The following is a 19,855-nucleotide window of genomic DNA, read 5'->3' as shown; positions in this document are numbered from 1 at the left end:
ACATCCGAAAAGACCCGGAAAGTACGCAAGAGAAAGTCCTACATTTTTAGCGCCTTATACATATGTACAGAAACAATAATGCGGTTCATCGATTGTATATGTGCGTATACGTACGAATACGCGGTCATCGGCTGCTAGGCATTTATCACGGCTCCCCATACGCACGCACACTATCGATCGTCCGCATTATTGTTTCGTTTTTACTGTAAGTTGCGTGTAGTGTGTACACACTGTAGTTGTCAACAGCAAACTACAAAGGTTTGTCTCGCCAATTAAGTTTCAGAATACAGCGATTAAAATAAAGCTGAGGCGTGGTGGTATCCAATGTATGCGAAAAAGATAATGATGCCAAGCAATCTAATTCAATGCCCTGACGCAGGCATTATCACTATCAATGCTTATGGTTCAATGGCTATTTTCTTTAGGTGATAGAAAAATTGTTCTTACCTTAAGCTACGATGACAATTAATTCTGACATTCAATAACCCATATTTTTGTCTTTTATTTCAAAATCAGGAATTTTCGTTGATGTTCTATAAAAATCGCAAACCCAACAAAATACTGCATACAATTTGAAATTGTAAAAAAACAACTGACGTCTGTTTACGATTTGTAGTTCGGAAAAGAAAAAAAGCTCCCGAGTGTAAAATTTTCAACTGGGTGCTGTACAATTTTAGGGCGCCGTGTAACAAAACTGTTTGATAACTAATTGTGTTGGCCGAAGAAGCCATTAAAAGAAATTTATGGTAAAATAACTTGATAATTATTATGGTAGGTAAATATTTTACGAGGTAGTCAACTTATTCTTTGTTGTGTACATGGCTTAAGAATGATTGTATAACACCATCATTCAATGTCTCAATACGCAATAACTGGCTTCATAGGTAGTTATCGTATTAAAATATACTATACATTTGGAAGTTTTAAAATATTTATAATAATATCTACAATTCTTAGTTTATCAGAAAATATTTACTTTCAAGTTCAATACGACAACGATATAAATCTATTATTACTTAATCCATGTAATTTTAATAACTTTCAGCACCGTGTTCGTCCGCTCGAGGGACAATGGTCTAAATGGGACAATGAATGGGACAATGGAAGGGAAAACGTCTGACAAATTTTATAAGAGAGAGCGAGACAGTGAGAAGTTGTATTAAACACGCACGTATAAACGAAAATTCCAAATTTGAAAAATCGGAGAAATCGTTTATTTTAATCGGGCCGTGAAAGAAAGCAAATGATAGTCTTAACACTAGTTTTACATGAGTTTTACAGTATGGTAATAATGTATCGAGTGATCAGAGTATCGAGAAATTAGTGTGTCATCCAAGAGTTCTAAAGATAATTACGATAGGGACACGCGTGCTGTAATATACTGAAACCTTGGGTACTCAACATACACAAGCAATAAAAAAATATAAACATGATGTATGAGGAATGAGGAAGAATCATCACCTAAGCGTGTCACCGCTTGACAAAGTCAGGAGACTCCACAAAGATTCCGCCAGGCTGATGCAGCAGCTCACAGACAAATAATTGAGTCTGAAATATCAGAACAAACACTGTAAGACAGAACATACACCTAATCGTTTGAGAAAGGGGAAGACACGGATATGACGTATGCAAATGTTGACAGGTGGTACTGCCACCTGGTAATATTTGCTAGTTCATTATAGTACAATAAAAATACTGAACATAGTTGGCGCTCAACGCTCTTATCGTCATTATATTCACTATATATTGGTATTTACTGACAATTTCTGATGGAATGTCACGACGTTGATGAAATAATAGTATATAGCATAAATAATATATAGCAAGTATTTAATCCACATCATTTAATAACTAGTGACCTTGTCTCATAATTGAATACACGGCTAGAAACTAAGGCCCGTTTCAGACGGGACACCGGTGTCGCGCTCGATATAATATAGGAGGCCTTTGTATTCGAATAAAGGGGCCTTTATATTATGTTTATGAACGCCCCAGAGCTAATGAGTCAACGCATAATTTCGCGATATAAATTAGAACATAAAACTGGCTGCGGTAATAAAAACAAGTGTATCGGCGGCTTGAGAATGTAGCGGCCGACGGAAAAGTGTACCGCACACGCGTTGATTCATTAGCTCTGGGTCGTTCATAAACATAATACAAAGGCCCCTTTATTCGAATACAAAGGCCTCCTTATTATATACGAGCGCGACACCGGTATCCCGTCTGAAAGTTTCTTCTCTTCACGTGGCCAATTCGAAATGCATCTGTAGCGTCCCGCTCAACTCAATCGTTACACATCATTACACACTAACGCACACATGTCTAAATTAACATCTTCATGTAATCGAATCAAATAAACGGGAAGCCAAATGTGTTCACAGGTGTTTCACCTTTCACCCACCAATGCCAATACCACCTACTGAGATACCTACTAACACTCTCCTCCTTTAATGCTTTTCAACTTCTCATAGAGTGAAGGTTGCTCACCTTATTAATAATTAGTTCTGTGTTCTCACAGTAAGCTTCTTCACTTGGTATCCCGTTATTAGACGTATCGTCGACGGTTGTCTTTCTATTGAGTCCCTGGATGTTCCATCGGGTCGCTCTAATATCTGTCCAAAGAATTCGAAACATTCGGCTCCAATGGCACATTTCAAATGCACGATTGGCTTTGGTTTATTCTAACAAAAACGTCTTTTTTTCTTGTTTCATTTGTTTCCGATCGCTGGCTGTTGCGTCAATCGGTTTTTAATTTAACTGAGACCTGGGTCTTAATTATTTTTTTCCCTACGAAATGCGGTCTCCGGAAAGTAATAGCAATAGCACATTATTTTGTTGAAACGAATTGACAGTCTTGAACAAGGTAAAATTGCATTATAATAGTGAGAAACGCACCATGACGTCAATCTATAAGTCAGTCGGTGGAATTTCAATATTCAAACCGGCACCCGGATGGAGGAAGGAAACAAACTATCTACGCTCTCGCCGCCTCCGTGTACTCGCCTATATACCACTTGTTTATGTATGTAGTTGTAAGGTCGTGCATTTACCTCGAATGGGTTTCATATAAATCCCTCGCGTAAAGTTATATAACCTTTGTGTAAGTGTGTATGTTCTTGTTCGTGTCTACTACAGGGACCGGGGCTGGGTGTCCCACATAATAATGCATGTCTGAGCCAAGTCTGAGATCTTTTGTTGGATTGTGCGCGGACTCGCTTTTTTCGTATTGCCGAGTTTTTACTATCGGCGGATTTCATATGCATATTTTTTTATTTATTTTTATTAGATGCAATTGTTTTGTATTATAAATAGTTATTTACATTGGGTTAATGTTTCTAGCGAAGATTTCGTTTTAAAATTAGCCATTTCTTATTCGTGTTACCAGGAACTCTGGGATTTAACGCAAATTTTATACACGTTTATTTAAATTATTTAAACTTACGATGGACATGTTACTCACCTAGTTATGGAACACTAATACACGGCAATTGAATATTACCTATAGTAGCTATAATTAGACATGGTCTTTTTTCGCGCTTTTTCAGAAACGCGAGAGCATTCGGCAATTTTTGGTTTCGGCGAGTGAAGAAATTACGTCAACATTATCATTTCTTTACAGTTACACCGTAACGTAAGCGGGGAGTATTGTAGAACACTCACTGCATTCCGAAAACACGAGTATTCGGAATAAGTGTAGTTTCTCTAGATATCCTAGCTTATATGTATATGACGCACATGAATTGTAAAAATATGATACATTTGAAATAGGACATGTAAAGTTCTTCTGAGCTTTAAGTTATTTTTGTTCTATTCAATATAAATTAATAATGTTTTTGTATTTACTAAGAAGTGTAGAATATGTGTAGATATTTTATTAAATTAACTCATTTTCACCAAAAAATATGCTTACTTCAGTAGAGCTTTATAATATGATGAATCAAATATCAAATAAAAACTTGTAAGTATTAATTAAATTTATTTTAATCTAATCTTCCTTTATTTATACCGTTATCAGTTTAGTTTGGTCCATTCTATCGTCCGTGTTTCATACACAGGTCGCGTACCTAGCAGATTTATATGCAGCACGAAATCGATACCCGAAATGTATTCCACCCGATAGCCACAATGTGCCACGGGAGCAGATTTTTTTTTGTATTCATCGCAACAAAAATGAACTGAGCGGCGTGTGCGAGCGCAGAGCGGCCTTCGCAGGCCTCCGGCGGGAGAGCGCCACCATTCTCCGCCCACGGCCTCGCCGCCCTGCCGCCCGCCTCGGCGAAAACGAAAGTAAACACAACTCGGTCAAAGGGTGCACGGCCGCCCACCCCTTTACCGCCCACCACCCGGGAATATATCCACACCACACACACACACACACACACACTCGAAATGCGACGGGTAGACGTCGAAATGCAATGTTGACGTGTCTAATGCACTCGTATTTGACTTTCATTGATGTGCAGATTAATGTATTAAATGTGCCTCGCATCCTGCGCTCTATTTTCAATCATCATTATCATCATCTACTGCTAGATGAAGACTTCTCTTTGCCGTCTCCACTAGGGATTCCAATCCCGGGATCCCGGGATCCCGAGCTATTTTCGATACCTATGAATCCCGGGATTGATAAACATAATCCCGGGATTTCGGGATTGATTTTTTTTATCCATTTTTATGGAAAATAAACTAAAAGCGAAAATATAACAGAAAAAATACTTTTAATAAAAAATAACTACATTAGAAATAAACTGAGTTTGAATGAAGTTTGATTTATACCCATGTGTAGGTTGCCGATTCATTTTATTTTTTCACATAAATTATTAAAAATTGAAAGATTGGAAAAAAACAATGCTTCGCACTATTAACAAAGTTATTCCACCATGATATCATACGCTTTACGGCAGTTTCAGATTTGGCTGACTAATTAGATTTATGAAGCGGAAAGGCCATAAGTACGCCATGATCATTTGCTATACTATTTTAAATCTCGCTAATCCATTCATTAAGTCTTTACTATCAGAAACACCAAATTCCCATTAAATTCACATTATTATTTATATTACAATATTATTTACTCCATTAAACTTGTGTATTTCCAAGATTGAACGTATCAATATTAACAATAAATGTTTTAAATAGTATAAATTATACTAGATTTATTTTTGACCGATTTTATCAATGTTATTTGTAAATATAAATTTTTTATATAAAAAATGGAAAAAATGCCAATCCCGGGACCAGTCCCGGGATCCCGGGATTGTCAAATTGTAATCCTGAAATCCCGGGATCAGAATTTTGGCTCGGGATTGGATTCCCTAGTCTCCACCCTTATCCGTACTTATTCTTTATTTACTATGTACCTACTTTGACAAGGCCTAGTATAGTAAGGTTGTGGCACGAATCTATAAATTAATTTCGATTGCAGTGCTAAAGTTATTGCTCACACTTCGAATTCATTATAAATGTTAGTAGAAAACTAAAATAGTTGCATATCGGAATAAATACATTGAAACGGAATATTATGCAATCTAAAATCATTTATCGCAATCGGGCTGCATTGGATTCGAAGATAACAATAACTAGCACTACTACCGTAACTCGCAATTCAGTGCCGCGGCCAAACTATAGATGGCCTTTATTATCTCATCTTTAGGCCTTTTAATATCGCTTTGGTACACATGGATGATAAATTCTTCGGATAATGTAGCCTGCCAATGTCTTAATTAATTAATATCTTAACGTGTATCATTGTTTTTAGTGTTTGGAGGTAGAGTATCCTCCACGTAACTTTGCAATCATACTTGCAATCGTACACGGTGACAATATTTGTGTGTTTTACGCACTGCGTATTAGTCAATTAGTGTATTCGTAAATGCCAGGCTCCTGATTGGCTGATTTCATCAAATAATTCAAAAAAATCTATTCCAAATTGCAAGGTTACGTGGAGGTGGAGGGTAGTATACATGTCAGGCGACAACATTATTTAAATTGTACGAAATAAAATAATAACATTTTATACATACGGGTTCATGGAGTTATAATACAATGTTACGAATCGAATCGTTATAACTTATACAAAACAGTGGCATTTGTGAATCCCTTTTCACGCATAAATAGATATTAAAAGTAAATCTACCCTTATCACATTTTTACCTATAGATATATCACTTGTACTCATTTAATCCTCGGACCCTGAGGTATATGTTAAGCGAAATCATAAAAAATATATGAATGGCAGTTGCATGTTCTTTTGGATTTTTTTTTAAATTACATTTTTAGCGAACATGATAAATTTATTGGGATAGATTTTTTGATGGGTCGATGATGAAAAATATGTTGACGTAGCCAATAAAATTGTGTCATGAACTTAGGTGATTGATGTTCTTAAATTAGCAAATCGTCTCTTAGGCCTTTTTGTATTTTTTTACCATTTACCCGATCCAAACAAGATCATACGTCATAATAATGGGCTTCCACATAGCGAAGGCTTGTATTAGCAGATTTATGTTTTTACGGTAAATATAATGTATGGTTAGCCTCTTGCTCAACACAAATTGAAAAACAATACGCTTATTTGCCAGACCCAGGATTCGAACATGGGACCCACAACATTGTTAGCCTACGCGTGTCACCCTCGATAATAATTAAATAATGATACAAATTCACAAATGTAATCATCTTAGTTTCATAGATTGATAAATAAATGCATAACGTGATCCAATTATGTTAAATGTCAATGTTTGGAAAAATGAGATATTAATGGTGATTTAATTTGTTTTGCTACATGCTCTGGCACTGACATCTACTTATTCAACCATCCAACTAACTAGGTCGTAGTTTATCCAGTAAATATTCTACACATCATTTCATTTGTGTTTTAAAAACTCATTATACCTAACCTGTTTCAGGAAAAAGAGGTCGGACAGACCATACATAGCCTTATATTTATCATTAATATTGTCGATATATCATTATATTAAAAGTTAAGTTTTACAAAGATGTATAGACGTGGTGATGATCCTACGAGGTAGGGAGCTGAATTGTGACAGGAATGTAGCCCTCAATCTCCCTCCGTATTGACAAAACATCCTTAGCTATCCGTGTAGCGCGGAGACTTTTATGGGACGGTCCATGTCCTTATTCAGTGATGTCTACGAAATCTTCCATGGCTTGGTCTGTAATTAATATAATAATACAACGAATCAAGTGAATGCATTGAATAATTATCTATTTTTCAAAATAAAAAATCGTTTTTCAAATTTTGCAAATCTGACCTGGTTTTTAATTATCCTAGAATAAATTGACACATCAAATTGTAGTTAATGATATAATATTATTTATGGAAATCAGAATTAGATACTATTCTACACTGCAAGGTCTGCAAGCAACTCATACAGTATTTATGCTGCCATATAGGTATGTAGTTCGTTTGTGGAACCATATTATAGTCACTATGCACATTCCACAGGGATGCTACAGACTCGTAGGGGTTCCCAATCTTATTCTATGCACAAGGCGGTCATCGACGGCTAAAGTGATAACTATTATCACTTTATCATAGTTATGTATTGAGACAGTTTATTCAATTGTTACAACTTTAGGTACATTACAACTACGTCTAAACACTCTGAACTACCAAAATTGTCTATCTCGCTCTAAAAGTTATCACGGTCAAGAGAAGGGCTGTTAAAACATAGCACTTTTTGGCGATTTAGATTTAGACAGTTAACTTATTGTAACAATTAACCGCCACATACATATAATATGATAAACTACAATGTGTATAGAATAGCTTCGCAAGACCACATTTATAGCCAAAAATGGAATGGCTAGCACATTTTTTTCCAATGAAAGTTACATAACATAGACAGAGAATATTACATACCTACGAATATATATTATGAAAAATAAATATAAGTTATAATATTTAAAACGTTGTTAAATATACCTAATGAAACATGTAGTAGTTAGAAATATGTAATTATGTCGGAAATAATCGTAAAAATTATGTTTTTTATAAGTAATATTATAATGTGTGCAAAACGTGACATTTTTGGAGGAGATCTTTGCCATTCAATTTCTGCAGTCAATTTTGAGTGGTTAGGAATTAATACATGTGGATGATCGTATTCTTAAACAGTCATTTAGATTCGCATCAGTAAGTCACGATCTGTATTTCGATTGTATTATGCTCATTGGGTTAGTGGTTTAATTGGCAAATGTGCAGGTACGTGGGGCGTGAAGGATAATATGTATTCGAATCCCAAACGGTCCAAGATTATTTGCAGGATTTTTGTAATGAGGCTTTATCATTTAATTTTCTCAATAACAGCTCGCTCGCACAGCATAGCTCGGTGAGTTCACAGTCAGTCAGATGACGAGTAAATGTGCAACTCTGAAAATGTCCATGTGGTTTGTATGTTACGGATGAAATCTACATCTGTTTGTTTTTATTTTTATTTTTATTAGTGATCAAGTAACAGTCACGGGAGTTAAAAATGTACTTCACTGTTTTATGGTGAATGACGAAAATTTCAGCGAAATATTAGGTAGGTATTTCAGTAAAATGCCACTGCAAAAAAAATATGTACCAACTTCGCAATGCAATATTATTTATTAGTGTAGTCGTTAAATTTAATTACGAGAAATAAATTACACCAAACTATAAAATGTGTTGTACCTATTGGTGTACCCAACAGAGATGAATGATAATTATTCAAGTTCGTTGATATCAGTGCGGAATTTATTATTTTTGTGATCTGTATTACGCCCGCGATTATTTCCAAGGCACACTTCATTAAAATATACATTCGGTTGTAAATAAATTGTGTATGTGTGTATGTAGTGGTTTGTATACCTTGTCGTGTTTATTTTTAATAGTCTCGCCCAAGACAGAAAATGTTTTATGAATGAATTCACGTTTGTTCACTTAACGCACGTTTTCGTTATCAAAACGCTGATGTGTGCTTTGAGATTATTCATTGATTAAATCTGTTCAAACACTGTATTATTGTTATTATTTTTTTATTAGCCTCATTAAATTCTATGTTGTACATTTTTGTTCTCGTGCCGATTCCATGTATACGTCAGAATCAGATTTTAACGCGTGCCTTACATAATAATGATTGTATTAAACTATTTACTTATTGATAACGTGCGTCTACGACATATTCGTCCTTGGTATCAGCTGTGATAGTGATTACTGATTATCAATGCATTAATAATAAACAATAGTGACCAATGACCATACAAAAAACAAACATTATGACACCAGGTTTTTGTGCGTGCTGTGTCATTTATAATATTATCATAAATGTGTTCGTTCCGTTTGCTAATGACACTACCGCATGAGAGAGTTTGATACGGTTTATAAAACTGTTGTTAATGGTTTGTTACAACAATATTATTTTCGTTTGTTTCAGTATGAGCAAGGTCCCAGCCCACAGGCGAGTCCTGGTCCTGGTGGGGCACCACACAGTCCAGGGCACGCGCCCAGTGCTTCCCCCCAGCCTCCACACTCGCCTCACACGCATCAGGTAAGAGTCATTTAAGGATATGTAATAAAATATCAATTGCTGAAGAACTGAAAAATCTGCATATTTAATGTGGGATCACACGTTCGGTTTTAAAGGGCCAGATTTAAAAGGATCGGTTTGATAGGAAGAAAGCACCTCATCGTTTTATTTTTATATCACATATTAATTGAGTTAGCATTAACTTGGTAGAATTCCATTTTACAATAAATGAAAATATAATTAATATTAAATTCTGCAGGTCTACAAAACCTGTAGAATTTAATATTTATTATATTTTCATTTCTTGTCTTTTATATCAACACATTAGCTTACTAAAAGATCACCGCGTCTTTAGAATAAAAAAACGACCCATAGACGAATTATATTCATACATTTCATAATCAGATGAGTGTGATTAAGTTTATTTGCATTGCGATCTTCTTTGTGCGGGGCCTCATAACAGTGATGGTGCCCACAGACGCGTCGGGCGCGCGAAGTCGGCGAATGCAGTGTTTATTCATAACCATAATCACACGTCTCTTCCCGCGCATTACCCTTCACCTATGTTATAAGCGGCCCAAGCAGCACAAAATAAATATTATTACAGCGCCTCTCATAACAAAGCAATAAAAATATTATATTATTTCGGGACTTGTAATTAAAATTTACGACGACATTCTTCAACCAGCGATAAACTGAACACGCAATAAAATAAAACAATGACTTCTCTGTAATTAAATAATTGCTTTCCGCCCGTCGATCGACAATGCCTCGCGCAGCGTGTTTTTGCTCGCTGTGGTCAATGAATGGACTCCATTGTATTTTCTTTCATTCGTATCGCCGAGAAGCGGTGATTCGCGAAAAAACGATGATTCATGCGGCGCGCGCGTATAATGCGTCGCCATATCCAGTGGGCGCTGGCGTATTTGATTACGTTGTATTTTCAATGATTTATGCGCCACTTGTAGAAATTTTGCGCGAGTGCGGCGCCTGACGCGTTCTGTGGGCACCATCGCTTACGCGGATGATTTTGCCATCGAGTAACCTTGTCCGTGGCTTCACGCCGCCCGCATTCAGCGCATCCAGAACCTGTGTCAGTGGAAAACCCGTCGTATTCGATTTATTTGGTCTATCCGTCTGGACTTCCTCGTCCTTTCTGACCTTTAACCTGACAAAATACCACGCGCTTTTACATGTTGTCGTCCTGCATGATCAAAAAATACAAAAAATAGGAGTCTCCGACTCCGTAAAACCGAGGACAGTTGGTGGTCCATGAGAATCAGTATCTGCCTCCGGGGGGGACCGCATTCAAAATGCATGCAGTCCTTGTCTTACATATACCGTCCAAATTGGAGATTTATTAAACATACGAACTGGAAAGACAAGATATCTTACTAGACCCATTTTTGTCGCGTCGTTATGTTTCTGGTTGTTATTTGGTTGCAGTTTCGACACAGCGTTTTTGATATTGGTATTCTCCACTTTCTGTCAAAACTCAATTCATGGATTACACTGCATATTGTATCTATGAAAATGAGTCTACCTCATGTTGAAGTGTTGACTGGTTGGTGACTGATTTGCACTAAATACCTATACCGAAGAGTCTTTCGCCAGCCACGTTCCATTCGTATGATTCGTTAATAAAACACAATGATGTGGTGCCCTTAAATTTAAAAGATATGACAACCATATTATGTAGTGTACAGTTAGTTTTACTGTGTTCTTTTCATTTTAAATGCCGTTCAATTTTGATGTTTCAAACTAACAGAAAAAGCTAGGCAATTATTTTGCAGGGAGCGCTAACGTTAAGTGCACTTTCGTCAGGCAGGTAATGTTGGGATATGAGTTCTCACAATTCATTCATCAATCGTTAACCTACCATAGTAATCAGTAGCATACTATCGCGAGCTCAAAAAAATAAGTTCTCCCGAGGGGCTTATGCGGACGAATGTAAAAAATATGTCACTTTGCATATTCACAAATAAATATGCATCGGCATGCTAATGTCAAAGTTTATTCAGAAAACCAATGTCTATGGCAGGGATGGCGAACCTTTTTAGGTTCGCGTGCCTTAATTTCCCAAATAATATTTTTCGACTGTCTGACGTGCCAAGCAGTTTTTTTATGGCGATTTTTTTTTAAAGTTTTATAAGTTCTAATAATTCTATTAAAAAGGTTTAAAAATTACAATTCAGTTATTGCTATTCTATCTTTCACCGTATTTCTAGCCGAAGGCATATCTTTTATTCATTGAATATTATTTTCCTTGTTTTCAAATTACTCAAAGTGATCGTGGAAGTATTTAAACCACTCTTCTTTATATTATATTCTCCATCACTGAGCGCTTTTCCATTTTTAGAGATTATGTTTGAGGTGAAATAATAAGCAGTTACATATTAATTATATTTGAATGACTGTCGATAATTAATTACATAAGGTTTGTTGATTGTATATTTTACCACGTTTTTATTAGCTCGTATTCTTGTTTGTCCAGTACACATTTTTTCTTGTGTTTCCAGTCCTAGCAACTAAATTATTAATATATACGTTCGTTACTATGGAAATCAATATGTAATGTCAAAATGACATTTCAGTATTCTATATTTATTCAGTATTTCTATCAAGTACAAAAAAAGTATTATTAATACATAGAATTGTCAAGTTTATATGATTCAACAGAAAATTTAAAAAGGTGGTATATAAAAACTTATTTTTATCTTGTAATTATTTATGTTTAATTCCCCGATCCTAAGGACCGACCTATGCAATCGTATAATTACATTAAACGTAATGATTTGCCTGTAATTTTTTATACAATGCGATTTGTTATTATTCATGCATGAATTTCATCATTTCCGTTTGCGCATCGATTGGTACCTGAACATATTATGAAAAAACCGAAGAAAATACGCATGGCTATGTTGTCATTATTTTTTAATGTTATAAGTAAATACTTATATATTTATTTGTAAAACTTTTTTATAAAAAATATATTTTTTAAATATATATAAAATAGTAATATTTCTTTTCTCTTCAAAATGAAACATTCGCGTGCCATAGGTTCGCCATCCATGGTCTATGGGAATAGGATCCGTATCTCATATATGGGATTGAAATCCATATTCATGACTGACGTGTAGAGTATTAGTATAGTAGTATTTTTATTGCAATATTATTCGTAATGTAATAATAAAACAGAACCGTAATTCAATGCTGCGTATTTTAATTGAAGATGTTAGTTTAAATGCGACCTTTTTATGAATAGTATGATGGTAAGGCATAAAGCCCATTGACGCAGCGAGTGCGGCGGTCGCGCAAAATTTCTACAAGTGGCGCCTAAATCATCAAAAATACAACGTAATCAAATACGCCAGCGCCCACTGGACTTGACGATGCCTTGCGCCCCGCTTGCCGCATGAGTCACCGTTTTTCGCTTCTCGGCGATACGATTTAATGAAAATACAAAGAAGTCCATTCATTGAACACGGCTACCAAAATTACGCTGCTCGAGGCGTCGTCGTTCGACGGGCGAAAAGCAATTATTTAATAACAGGGAACTCTTTGTTCCGTGTCCTATATTTCGCTGGTTGAATAATGTCGTCGTAAATATTTATTACAAGCCCCGAAATAATATAATATTTTTATTGCTTTGTTATGAGAGGCGCTGTAAAAATAATTATTTTGTGCTGCTTGGGCCGCTTATTACATAGGTGAAGTGTAATGCGCGGCGAGAGACGTGTAATTATGGTTATGAATAAACACTTAATACGCCGACTTCGCCCGCTCGACGCGTTCTATGGGCACCATCGCTAAGGTTCTCTTTTTCAGGTAAGTAGGGATTATATTATTCTATCTATCTATATAGTACGTGTCGGAAGTTTAAATGCGTTGGCCTAAGTTTTTTCACGAGTGAAGTAAAACAATTCTAACTTTAAAAGTGTCCTGGTCCTTGTCACTGTATGATTATGTCAGTGTTGGCTACAGGGAACTCAGAAATAGTGGGAACTGAAATAACTAACGGGTAAGGAGTAGCAGGTAACCGATCTCGAGTAAGGAATAACCCGGGATAAACTTAAACACGTGTCAAGAATGCGTCATGCTTCGAATACTGATAACTACTCTCGGGCTATGCATTGAAGCTCATTTAATATTGGTGTATTCACACACTATTGCACGTGCATAATACTTGTTTTATTTTCGTATGATACTCCACATTCAAAACCCTGCATCAAAATGTAGTGTATTGAATATTGCCTATCGGAATTATATTTATTATCTGTTCTGTGGTTGGCCATATAGATGGGCGTAGGTACATAATATAATACTATATTATTCAAAATATAATATCAATAAATATAATTATAATTTGTAAAATGGGTTATCGTTTGGTATTCACTAGTAGACCGATATTGGTTCTAAGACGACGTGTGTTTTGCTCGCTTTCGCCTTTTACACATTTACTGCCGACCAGTTAATTACCACATTTTATTATCATGCTAATATTATCTAATAGCCACGCGCCAGTCAACGTTATCGTTGTCAGCGCTAAATGAGTTAAGTATGGGTACTGAAACTTACTTTTGAGTTTGTGTAGAGTGTATAGTTGTAGACTTGTAGACTGTAGGGTTATACTTAATTATTATTACGGCTTCAATACTGTGTGGTCGGGGGCAGAAAGGGAGATGATGTGTTGTAGAAAACGGATGGTCGATATAATTCCAAGTCATAATTGAGGTGGAGGAAGTGAATTATAAATTCAAACTCAATCAAGTATCCTCAATTTGTTGATAATCTCAACTGATTATTTTAGTTATCCAGACTTACAATACTATTGCAATGATACAATTTTTATTTTGAGTACTAGAGATTACAACCCCCGGGTCGAATTTCCAATTTAGAGCGCGATGCATGCATGCATGCATCTCAAACCGCATTCAAGGTATTCGACAGTTGAACGGTTTAATAAGAAAGCTATAAAAATATATACTTCACAATCTGCGTACAGGGGTGCGCGTGAGAAAATGTAAATGGCTGCCACCTGTCACTTTGACGCAAGTGACAGGAGCATAATAATAAATAGGTACGTAAACAGTCAGCAAAAATGAATTCATTACAAGTTTTATCGAATAGTACCTAATAAATATTGGGAATATTTTTTTCCGATATTCAATTCAAATTCAGAACACTGAAAAGTAGTTAAGAAATTATTTATAGTAAGTTTAACAATGCATTTATAATTATTCAATTTATACTGTGCAGTTTGAGAACTAATGCCACACTTATTGACAATTTCAATTTTTAAAAATTATTATAAGGGAATAAATATTTAAAAAATTGTTCATAATACTGACGTGTGACTAACTAACAAGTATGTGACGTCACTAATATTTACGTTCATGCATGCAAATTGACATTTAATAGATTGAAGGTAATTAGATGTTCTATGCATGCTCCTCTTAGGCATTACTATTCATGTTCCTTAGTAAATAAATTGGTTAAACTGATGTCTTTATTATTTTTTGCTAATGAAGAGAAAAATCCACCCCGTTTTGTGATATGTTTTTATTACGATTTTAGCAGGTGAAAAAAATTATAGTTATATAGATATTTTTCCGAATCTGGAATACCGAAAAAATCACACGTGTCAAGGGCATTTAAAAAGTCAATCGTTCACCTACCATCGTCCATATTATTTTATAATTTCTAAGGCGAAGTAGAAAAAAGACGTTATTTAAAATAAACCGTACCTAATTTAAAAATTAAAGTAGCCGAGTTGTGCTTCTAAAATAGGTTGGATGAAAGTCATATTATTATGGCAAATTCAGATAATTCATGGATTTTTGAATCATCGAATTGAGCGACGTTCCGGAATATAAAATCTCGTATCCAGATATTTTTTCGTATGATGTTGACCGTATCGCAGTTCACCGTGCGCTTTTTTATAAGAAATGGATGGCTGTATAGTATTGAAATCAAATTCATGTATAAATACGACACTTAAATGAAAGGCAGGAGAGAATATAGCTCGGTAAGTAATTCAAAAATACAATCATATCGTATGAATTTCTATATAAAACTCGTAGATGCTCGTATCAAGTCGGTACGATGACATTAATCTGATAATGACAGCGTTATTATCAGATTAATGTAATGTTTTTATTGAATCTAATAAAAATGAAACGTTGCTTTCTGCAAAGCTCCACGAACAAGGCGTCATTTTTTGATCTCAATACTTTACGGCGATCTCTTTCTGTTACGATAGCTCACGTTAAACTGTGATACGGCAAAATGTAATAAATGTTTTTGTAAATTTACCATTAAGTGAACTTATTCATTGAGTTTATTTTCCTTTTATATTTCCAATTTGCCCGTAAAGGTTTCGGTCTCTCAAATAACGACCGTCCTTCGCTGGTGTGTATTTAACAATCTCATAGATTCCTCCGTCTCTTCAATCTTGATATCGTTACGATGGCAGTCACACACAAAAAATGTGAACGGCCCATCGAGGTGCGGGCACTCATCGGCAGCGTCTCCTCCGCGCAAACAACAGCCACGGTTGGCCTCCTCTCCTCGTCGAAAAGTTTCCACTGCGCTCCGAACGTGCCGAGTCAACGATTTCGTTTACCGGTTTTCTTGGCCCACAGAAAACAGTCTTTTGGCTGAACCACTTCGGCCGAGCTGCTAAACATGCAGTCCCCGCTCCCCCAGCGCCGCGGGCTCCCAAATATAATAGCATCGGTCGCTCAAACTAGACACGGAATATTTTGTTGTTGCTTTTGCACTAGGACGTGCTTTGTACTGTGTAATTTAAAAATTGTTAGAAAGACACCGGCACATCGTGTGGGTAGCAGTGGTGAAGGGTGGAGGTAGGCAGCGGAGATCCGACAGAAATAGAGCACTCTAAACTTCAAAAGTACAAAATAAATTGCAGATGGTTGGTTGGTTTTTTAAATACAATTAATCCCTGCGTGTAAATCAGGTATCCCCATACAATTGATTATTTTTGATAAAAGTGGGGGTACGCTGGATATGTATATAATTATACATTTTCCCCCAAAGATACACCAACATGTACGTTTAGGAAATGTTAGATAATGCACATGGCCAAAAACCAACCTTCTTTAAAAACATATTAAAATAAATTCGCACTAGGTATATCTATAGGTCAATATGAGTGGATGGTATTGGTTAATTTTTAAAATTCAATTAAACCCTGTCTGCAAACAATATGTATTAAATACAAAATATTCTTCTATCTATTCTGGTTTGGTTTAGGCAGTGTTTAATCTAATATTTAAAAAAATCTGCAATTTGTATTCTTAATTCAATGAAAACAAATGAGAATGGCAGACAAGTTTAGTGTGCTCTATTTATGTCGGATTTCCACAGCCTACCTACACTCTTGGCCACTGGTGTCTTTCAGGTAGGTATTGCAATCCCGGATAGAATTTTCAATGCCAGGATTATACAAAAAGTTGTTAGCCCAAGTTAGTCTGGTACCGACATTATAATATGAATGTTATATTTTAAAGCACTTGTTTTCTTTTTTTATAATTTTGTGTCTAGGTATGAGTACATACCTATATGTTTTATAATTATATGCATATTTTTCAAATACGTAACCTAAGACTATTAGAAGTGTACTGCATTTCTCTGGGATAGTAGTTAATATAAGTTGTGTTTTACTTATGCTGTATGTTTTTTTCTGAAAAATCATTTGAAAACCAAACCCTAGATTCCAACATTTTCAATCGTGGTAGGTATTTCGAGATCCAAGTAATCGAGCGAGGGATACCGGGATTGCGGACCCAAATAAATAGGGATATTTGATTTGATGTGTCATGACGTATTAAACGAATTTACATTATTATTAAATTTGGTCTTCTGCAAATACTTAATAAGGGGGCATAGATTGTATGACTTACTACGTACATTGTATTGTGTCCATTTAAAAAAAATATGATCTTTATTAGGACTCCTTCAACATTCTAAACCTATATCATTATCGTATACATCTTACAATTGCAGATGTTCCAACAAAAAAAATATATTTATAATTTGCAATGTTTATTTTTCTATTGATTTTTCTAATCAAATGGAATTTATATTATATAATATGTCATACACATAAACAGTAAAGTTTTGTTATTATATTTACAATATCCTTGCTGCGTTATATGCACGAGAAACATAATGGAATCTATTATTTCGCAGTCGTAGCAATCAGTGTGGTTGGTGTTGCCGATAGATATCTATTCTGTTTGGCAACGAAATAGTTTTGACATCGAATAGAAAAAAAACCAGCTTTATAATAGGTTTGATTGGCTGGCGACAGGTTTTCGTGCTCCGTTCGCAGATACATGTACGTATAGGTATGGCCATTAAGTGTAGGAACCGGGATCAAAAAACTTTTCTGATATACTGCAAACCAGGAAAAGATTTGAAAAAACCATGATATATTTACAGGAATTTTATTAGCATGGCTACGCCGCATCGCCAAGTGTAGTTATAGAGTCGCGAAACAATTCGCCTGGCACGCAATAGACAAAAACGCTAATTTCGGCTGTCTAAAATAATCATTTTTATTATAACAACAATGTAATAATATATGTAGCTATAACCTGACAGTGAAGTAGTGCATGACTCTGAATCCATTGGTGCGGGTTGCCTGCTAAACATAACATTATGTTTTTGTCCAGGTGAAGGGTTTTAGCGAACGACTAAGAAATTATCCTCGTAGAAATCTGTTTACATTACCTAGTAGGTATGCAAAACCCATTAATATTATCCAGGGACAAATGACCAAAAAAACGCTGTGGTTTCGTTTTAGTCTAGTTAAGAAACTTCAAAACAATAGTTGCTTCTCATTATTTCGCTTTGATTGTCTATAGATACTCTATCTCGCCAGATTGTTTCATTTTAATTTGAACTAATAGTTCGACTACCAGCGGTTTTCGACTTCTGCTTCAGCTAAATTCTGGTTATTGTTGAAACAGAATTTAATATTTGACTGTGTCACTTAACAACGAGTTTTTCGTTTTCGAATATACAAGTAGCCATAGTCCATCTGCGGTATTAAGTCAGTTGGCTAAATCAGACATTCTGCCCCTGTCTTTTGACGTGTGTAACATTGTATATATGTGTGCAACATTAACAAATCACTCAATCGCATTGTCAGAACGCATCACAAGAACACTACAAAAAACTGTTAAAATTATATCACCAACGCATGTAAAATGGAACATCGAGCTGATCAATATTGTTATTGGATACCACCTGTTACTGTACTATATTCTTATTAGTCATTGTGCGAGGGAAGTGTCAGAGCGCGATAGTATATTATTTTATTCCAGTTAACTGCCATCCCAAACATGATTGTCGGTTGAGTATAAATAATACGATGGCGAAATAAACTCGAGAATAATTGTACCTTATAAAAAGCTACATTTGAGATCGATTTTGCCTGTCTAAATTATCAGATGACATGCATGTCAGAAGTTTGAATACTGTTATTGCATTTTACGTCAAAATATTCATATTAACATAAAAAATTCGATCACATTTTAATTTTTCGAAAAATTATCTAGTGCTCCTGTTCGCAAAATGTTTTATTTGAGTCGAGTATAGATAGGATTAATTTATGTTGTTTTTTTATTATTATTAAAAATGGGTAGGATATCGATGCGCGTTACGATCAATATCATATTTACATAAAATAGTATTTTGGAAGTATTGAAGTACAATTATTTTATGAATTAAATTTTCAAAGATCGGTAGTCATATTATTAATAATATTGATGGATGAAACACCCAACAAAATATTTTCCTACCTATTTGTAATAAGTTATGATTGAATTAATAATTGCCAGCAAAAAGATTATTGTGATTTGGCTAGATCTGCGTTCGAGTCTTGTTTCACTGGATAGCAAACATGATTGCCGCGCCGCCATGAGTGGTCCAAGGCTTTGCCTAAATTTTAGAAGTGGTGAAATCTTCTAACCGAGCCGAGGAACTTTCGAAACGAAACGCGAACCGGAGTATTATTGCATCGCAGAGCCGAGCAGCTGAATGCGCGGCCGGACGGGCGGGTGTTTGTCGCTGTGAGGTCGAGAGCCTCGTAAACCCGGCCGACTGTGAACTGACGGCACTGCATCGCGTCGTTCCAGGCGTCCGCTGGCCCGCTCGCCAACACAGCATTTTATAATATTTTGATGCATTTTTATAAAATATTCAAGTAATCCTCAATCTGACAACATAAACTAACGAAATCGTGGTAATTCCACAGTTTACCACGAGAGAAAACCGTAATGTATTAACATTGAAACATGTTAGAAGACTAG

The 19,855-nt window shown here is 35.5% G+C and overlaps 1 protein-coding gene across 17 annotated transcripts in view; it reads left to right on the top strand.

Annotated features, from left to right (window-relative positions):
• osa (trithorax group protein osa) overlaps positions 1 to 19,855 on the top strand; it is a 168,950-nt gene that overhangs the window by 55,280 nt on the left and 93,815 nt on the right. For all 17 annotated transcript variants that reach the window (XM_085957240.1, XM_085957239.1, XM_085957238.1 and 14 more), the window contains one exon: positions 9,423 to 9,536. In XM_085957240.1, the coding sequence (XP_085813366.1) occupies positions 9,423 to 9,536 (114 nt within the window). The remainder of the gene's footprint in view (positions 1 to 9,422; positions 9,537 to 19,855) is intronic.

This window comes from Rhyacophila brunnea, unplaced genomic scaffold (assembly GCF_057557595.1).
Source record: "Rhyacophila brunnea isolate RB1 unplaced genomic scaffold, BYU_Rbru_1.0 scaffold_6, whole genome shotgun sequence".
In the NCBI taxonomy this organism is placed as follows: domain Eukaryota; kingdom Metazoa; phylum Arthropoda; class Insecta; order Trichoptera; family Rhyacophilidae; genus Rhyacophila; species Rhyacophila brunnea.
The sequence above is the reverse complement of the archived record's forward strand: the minus strand, read 5'-3'. Positions and strand labels throughout refer to the sequence as shown.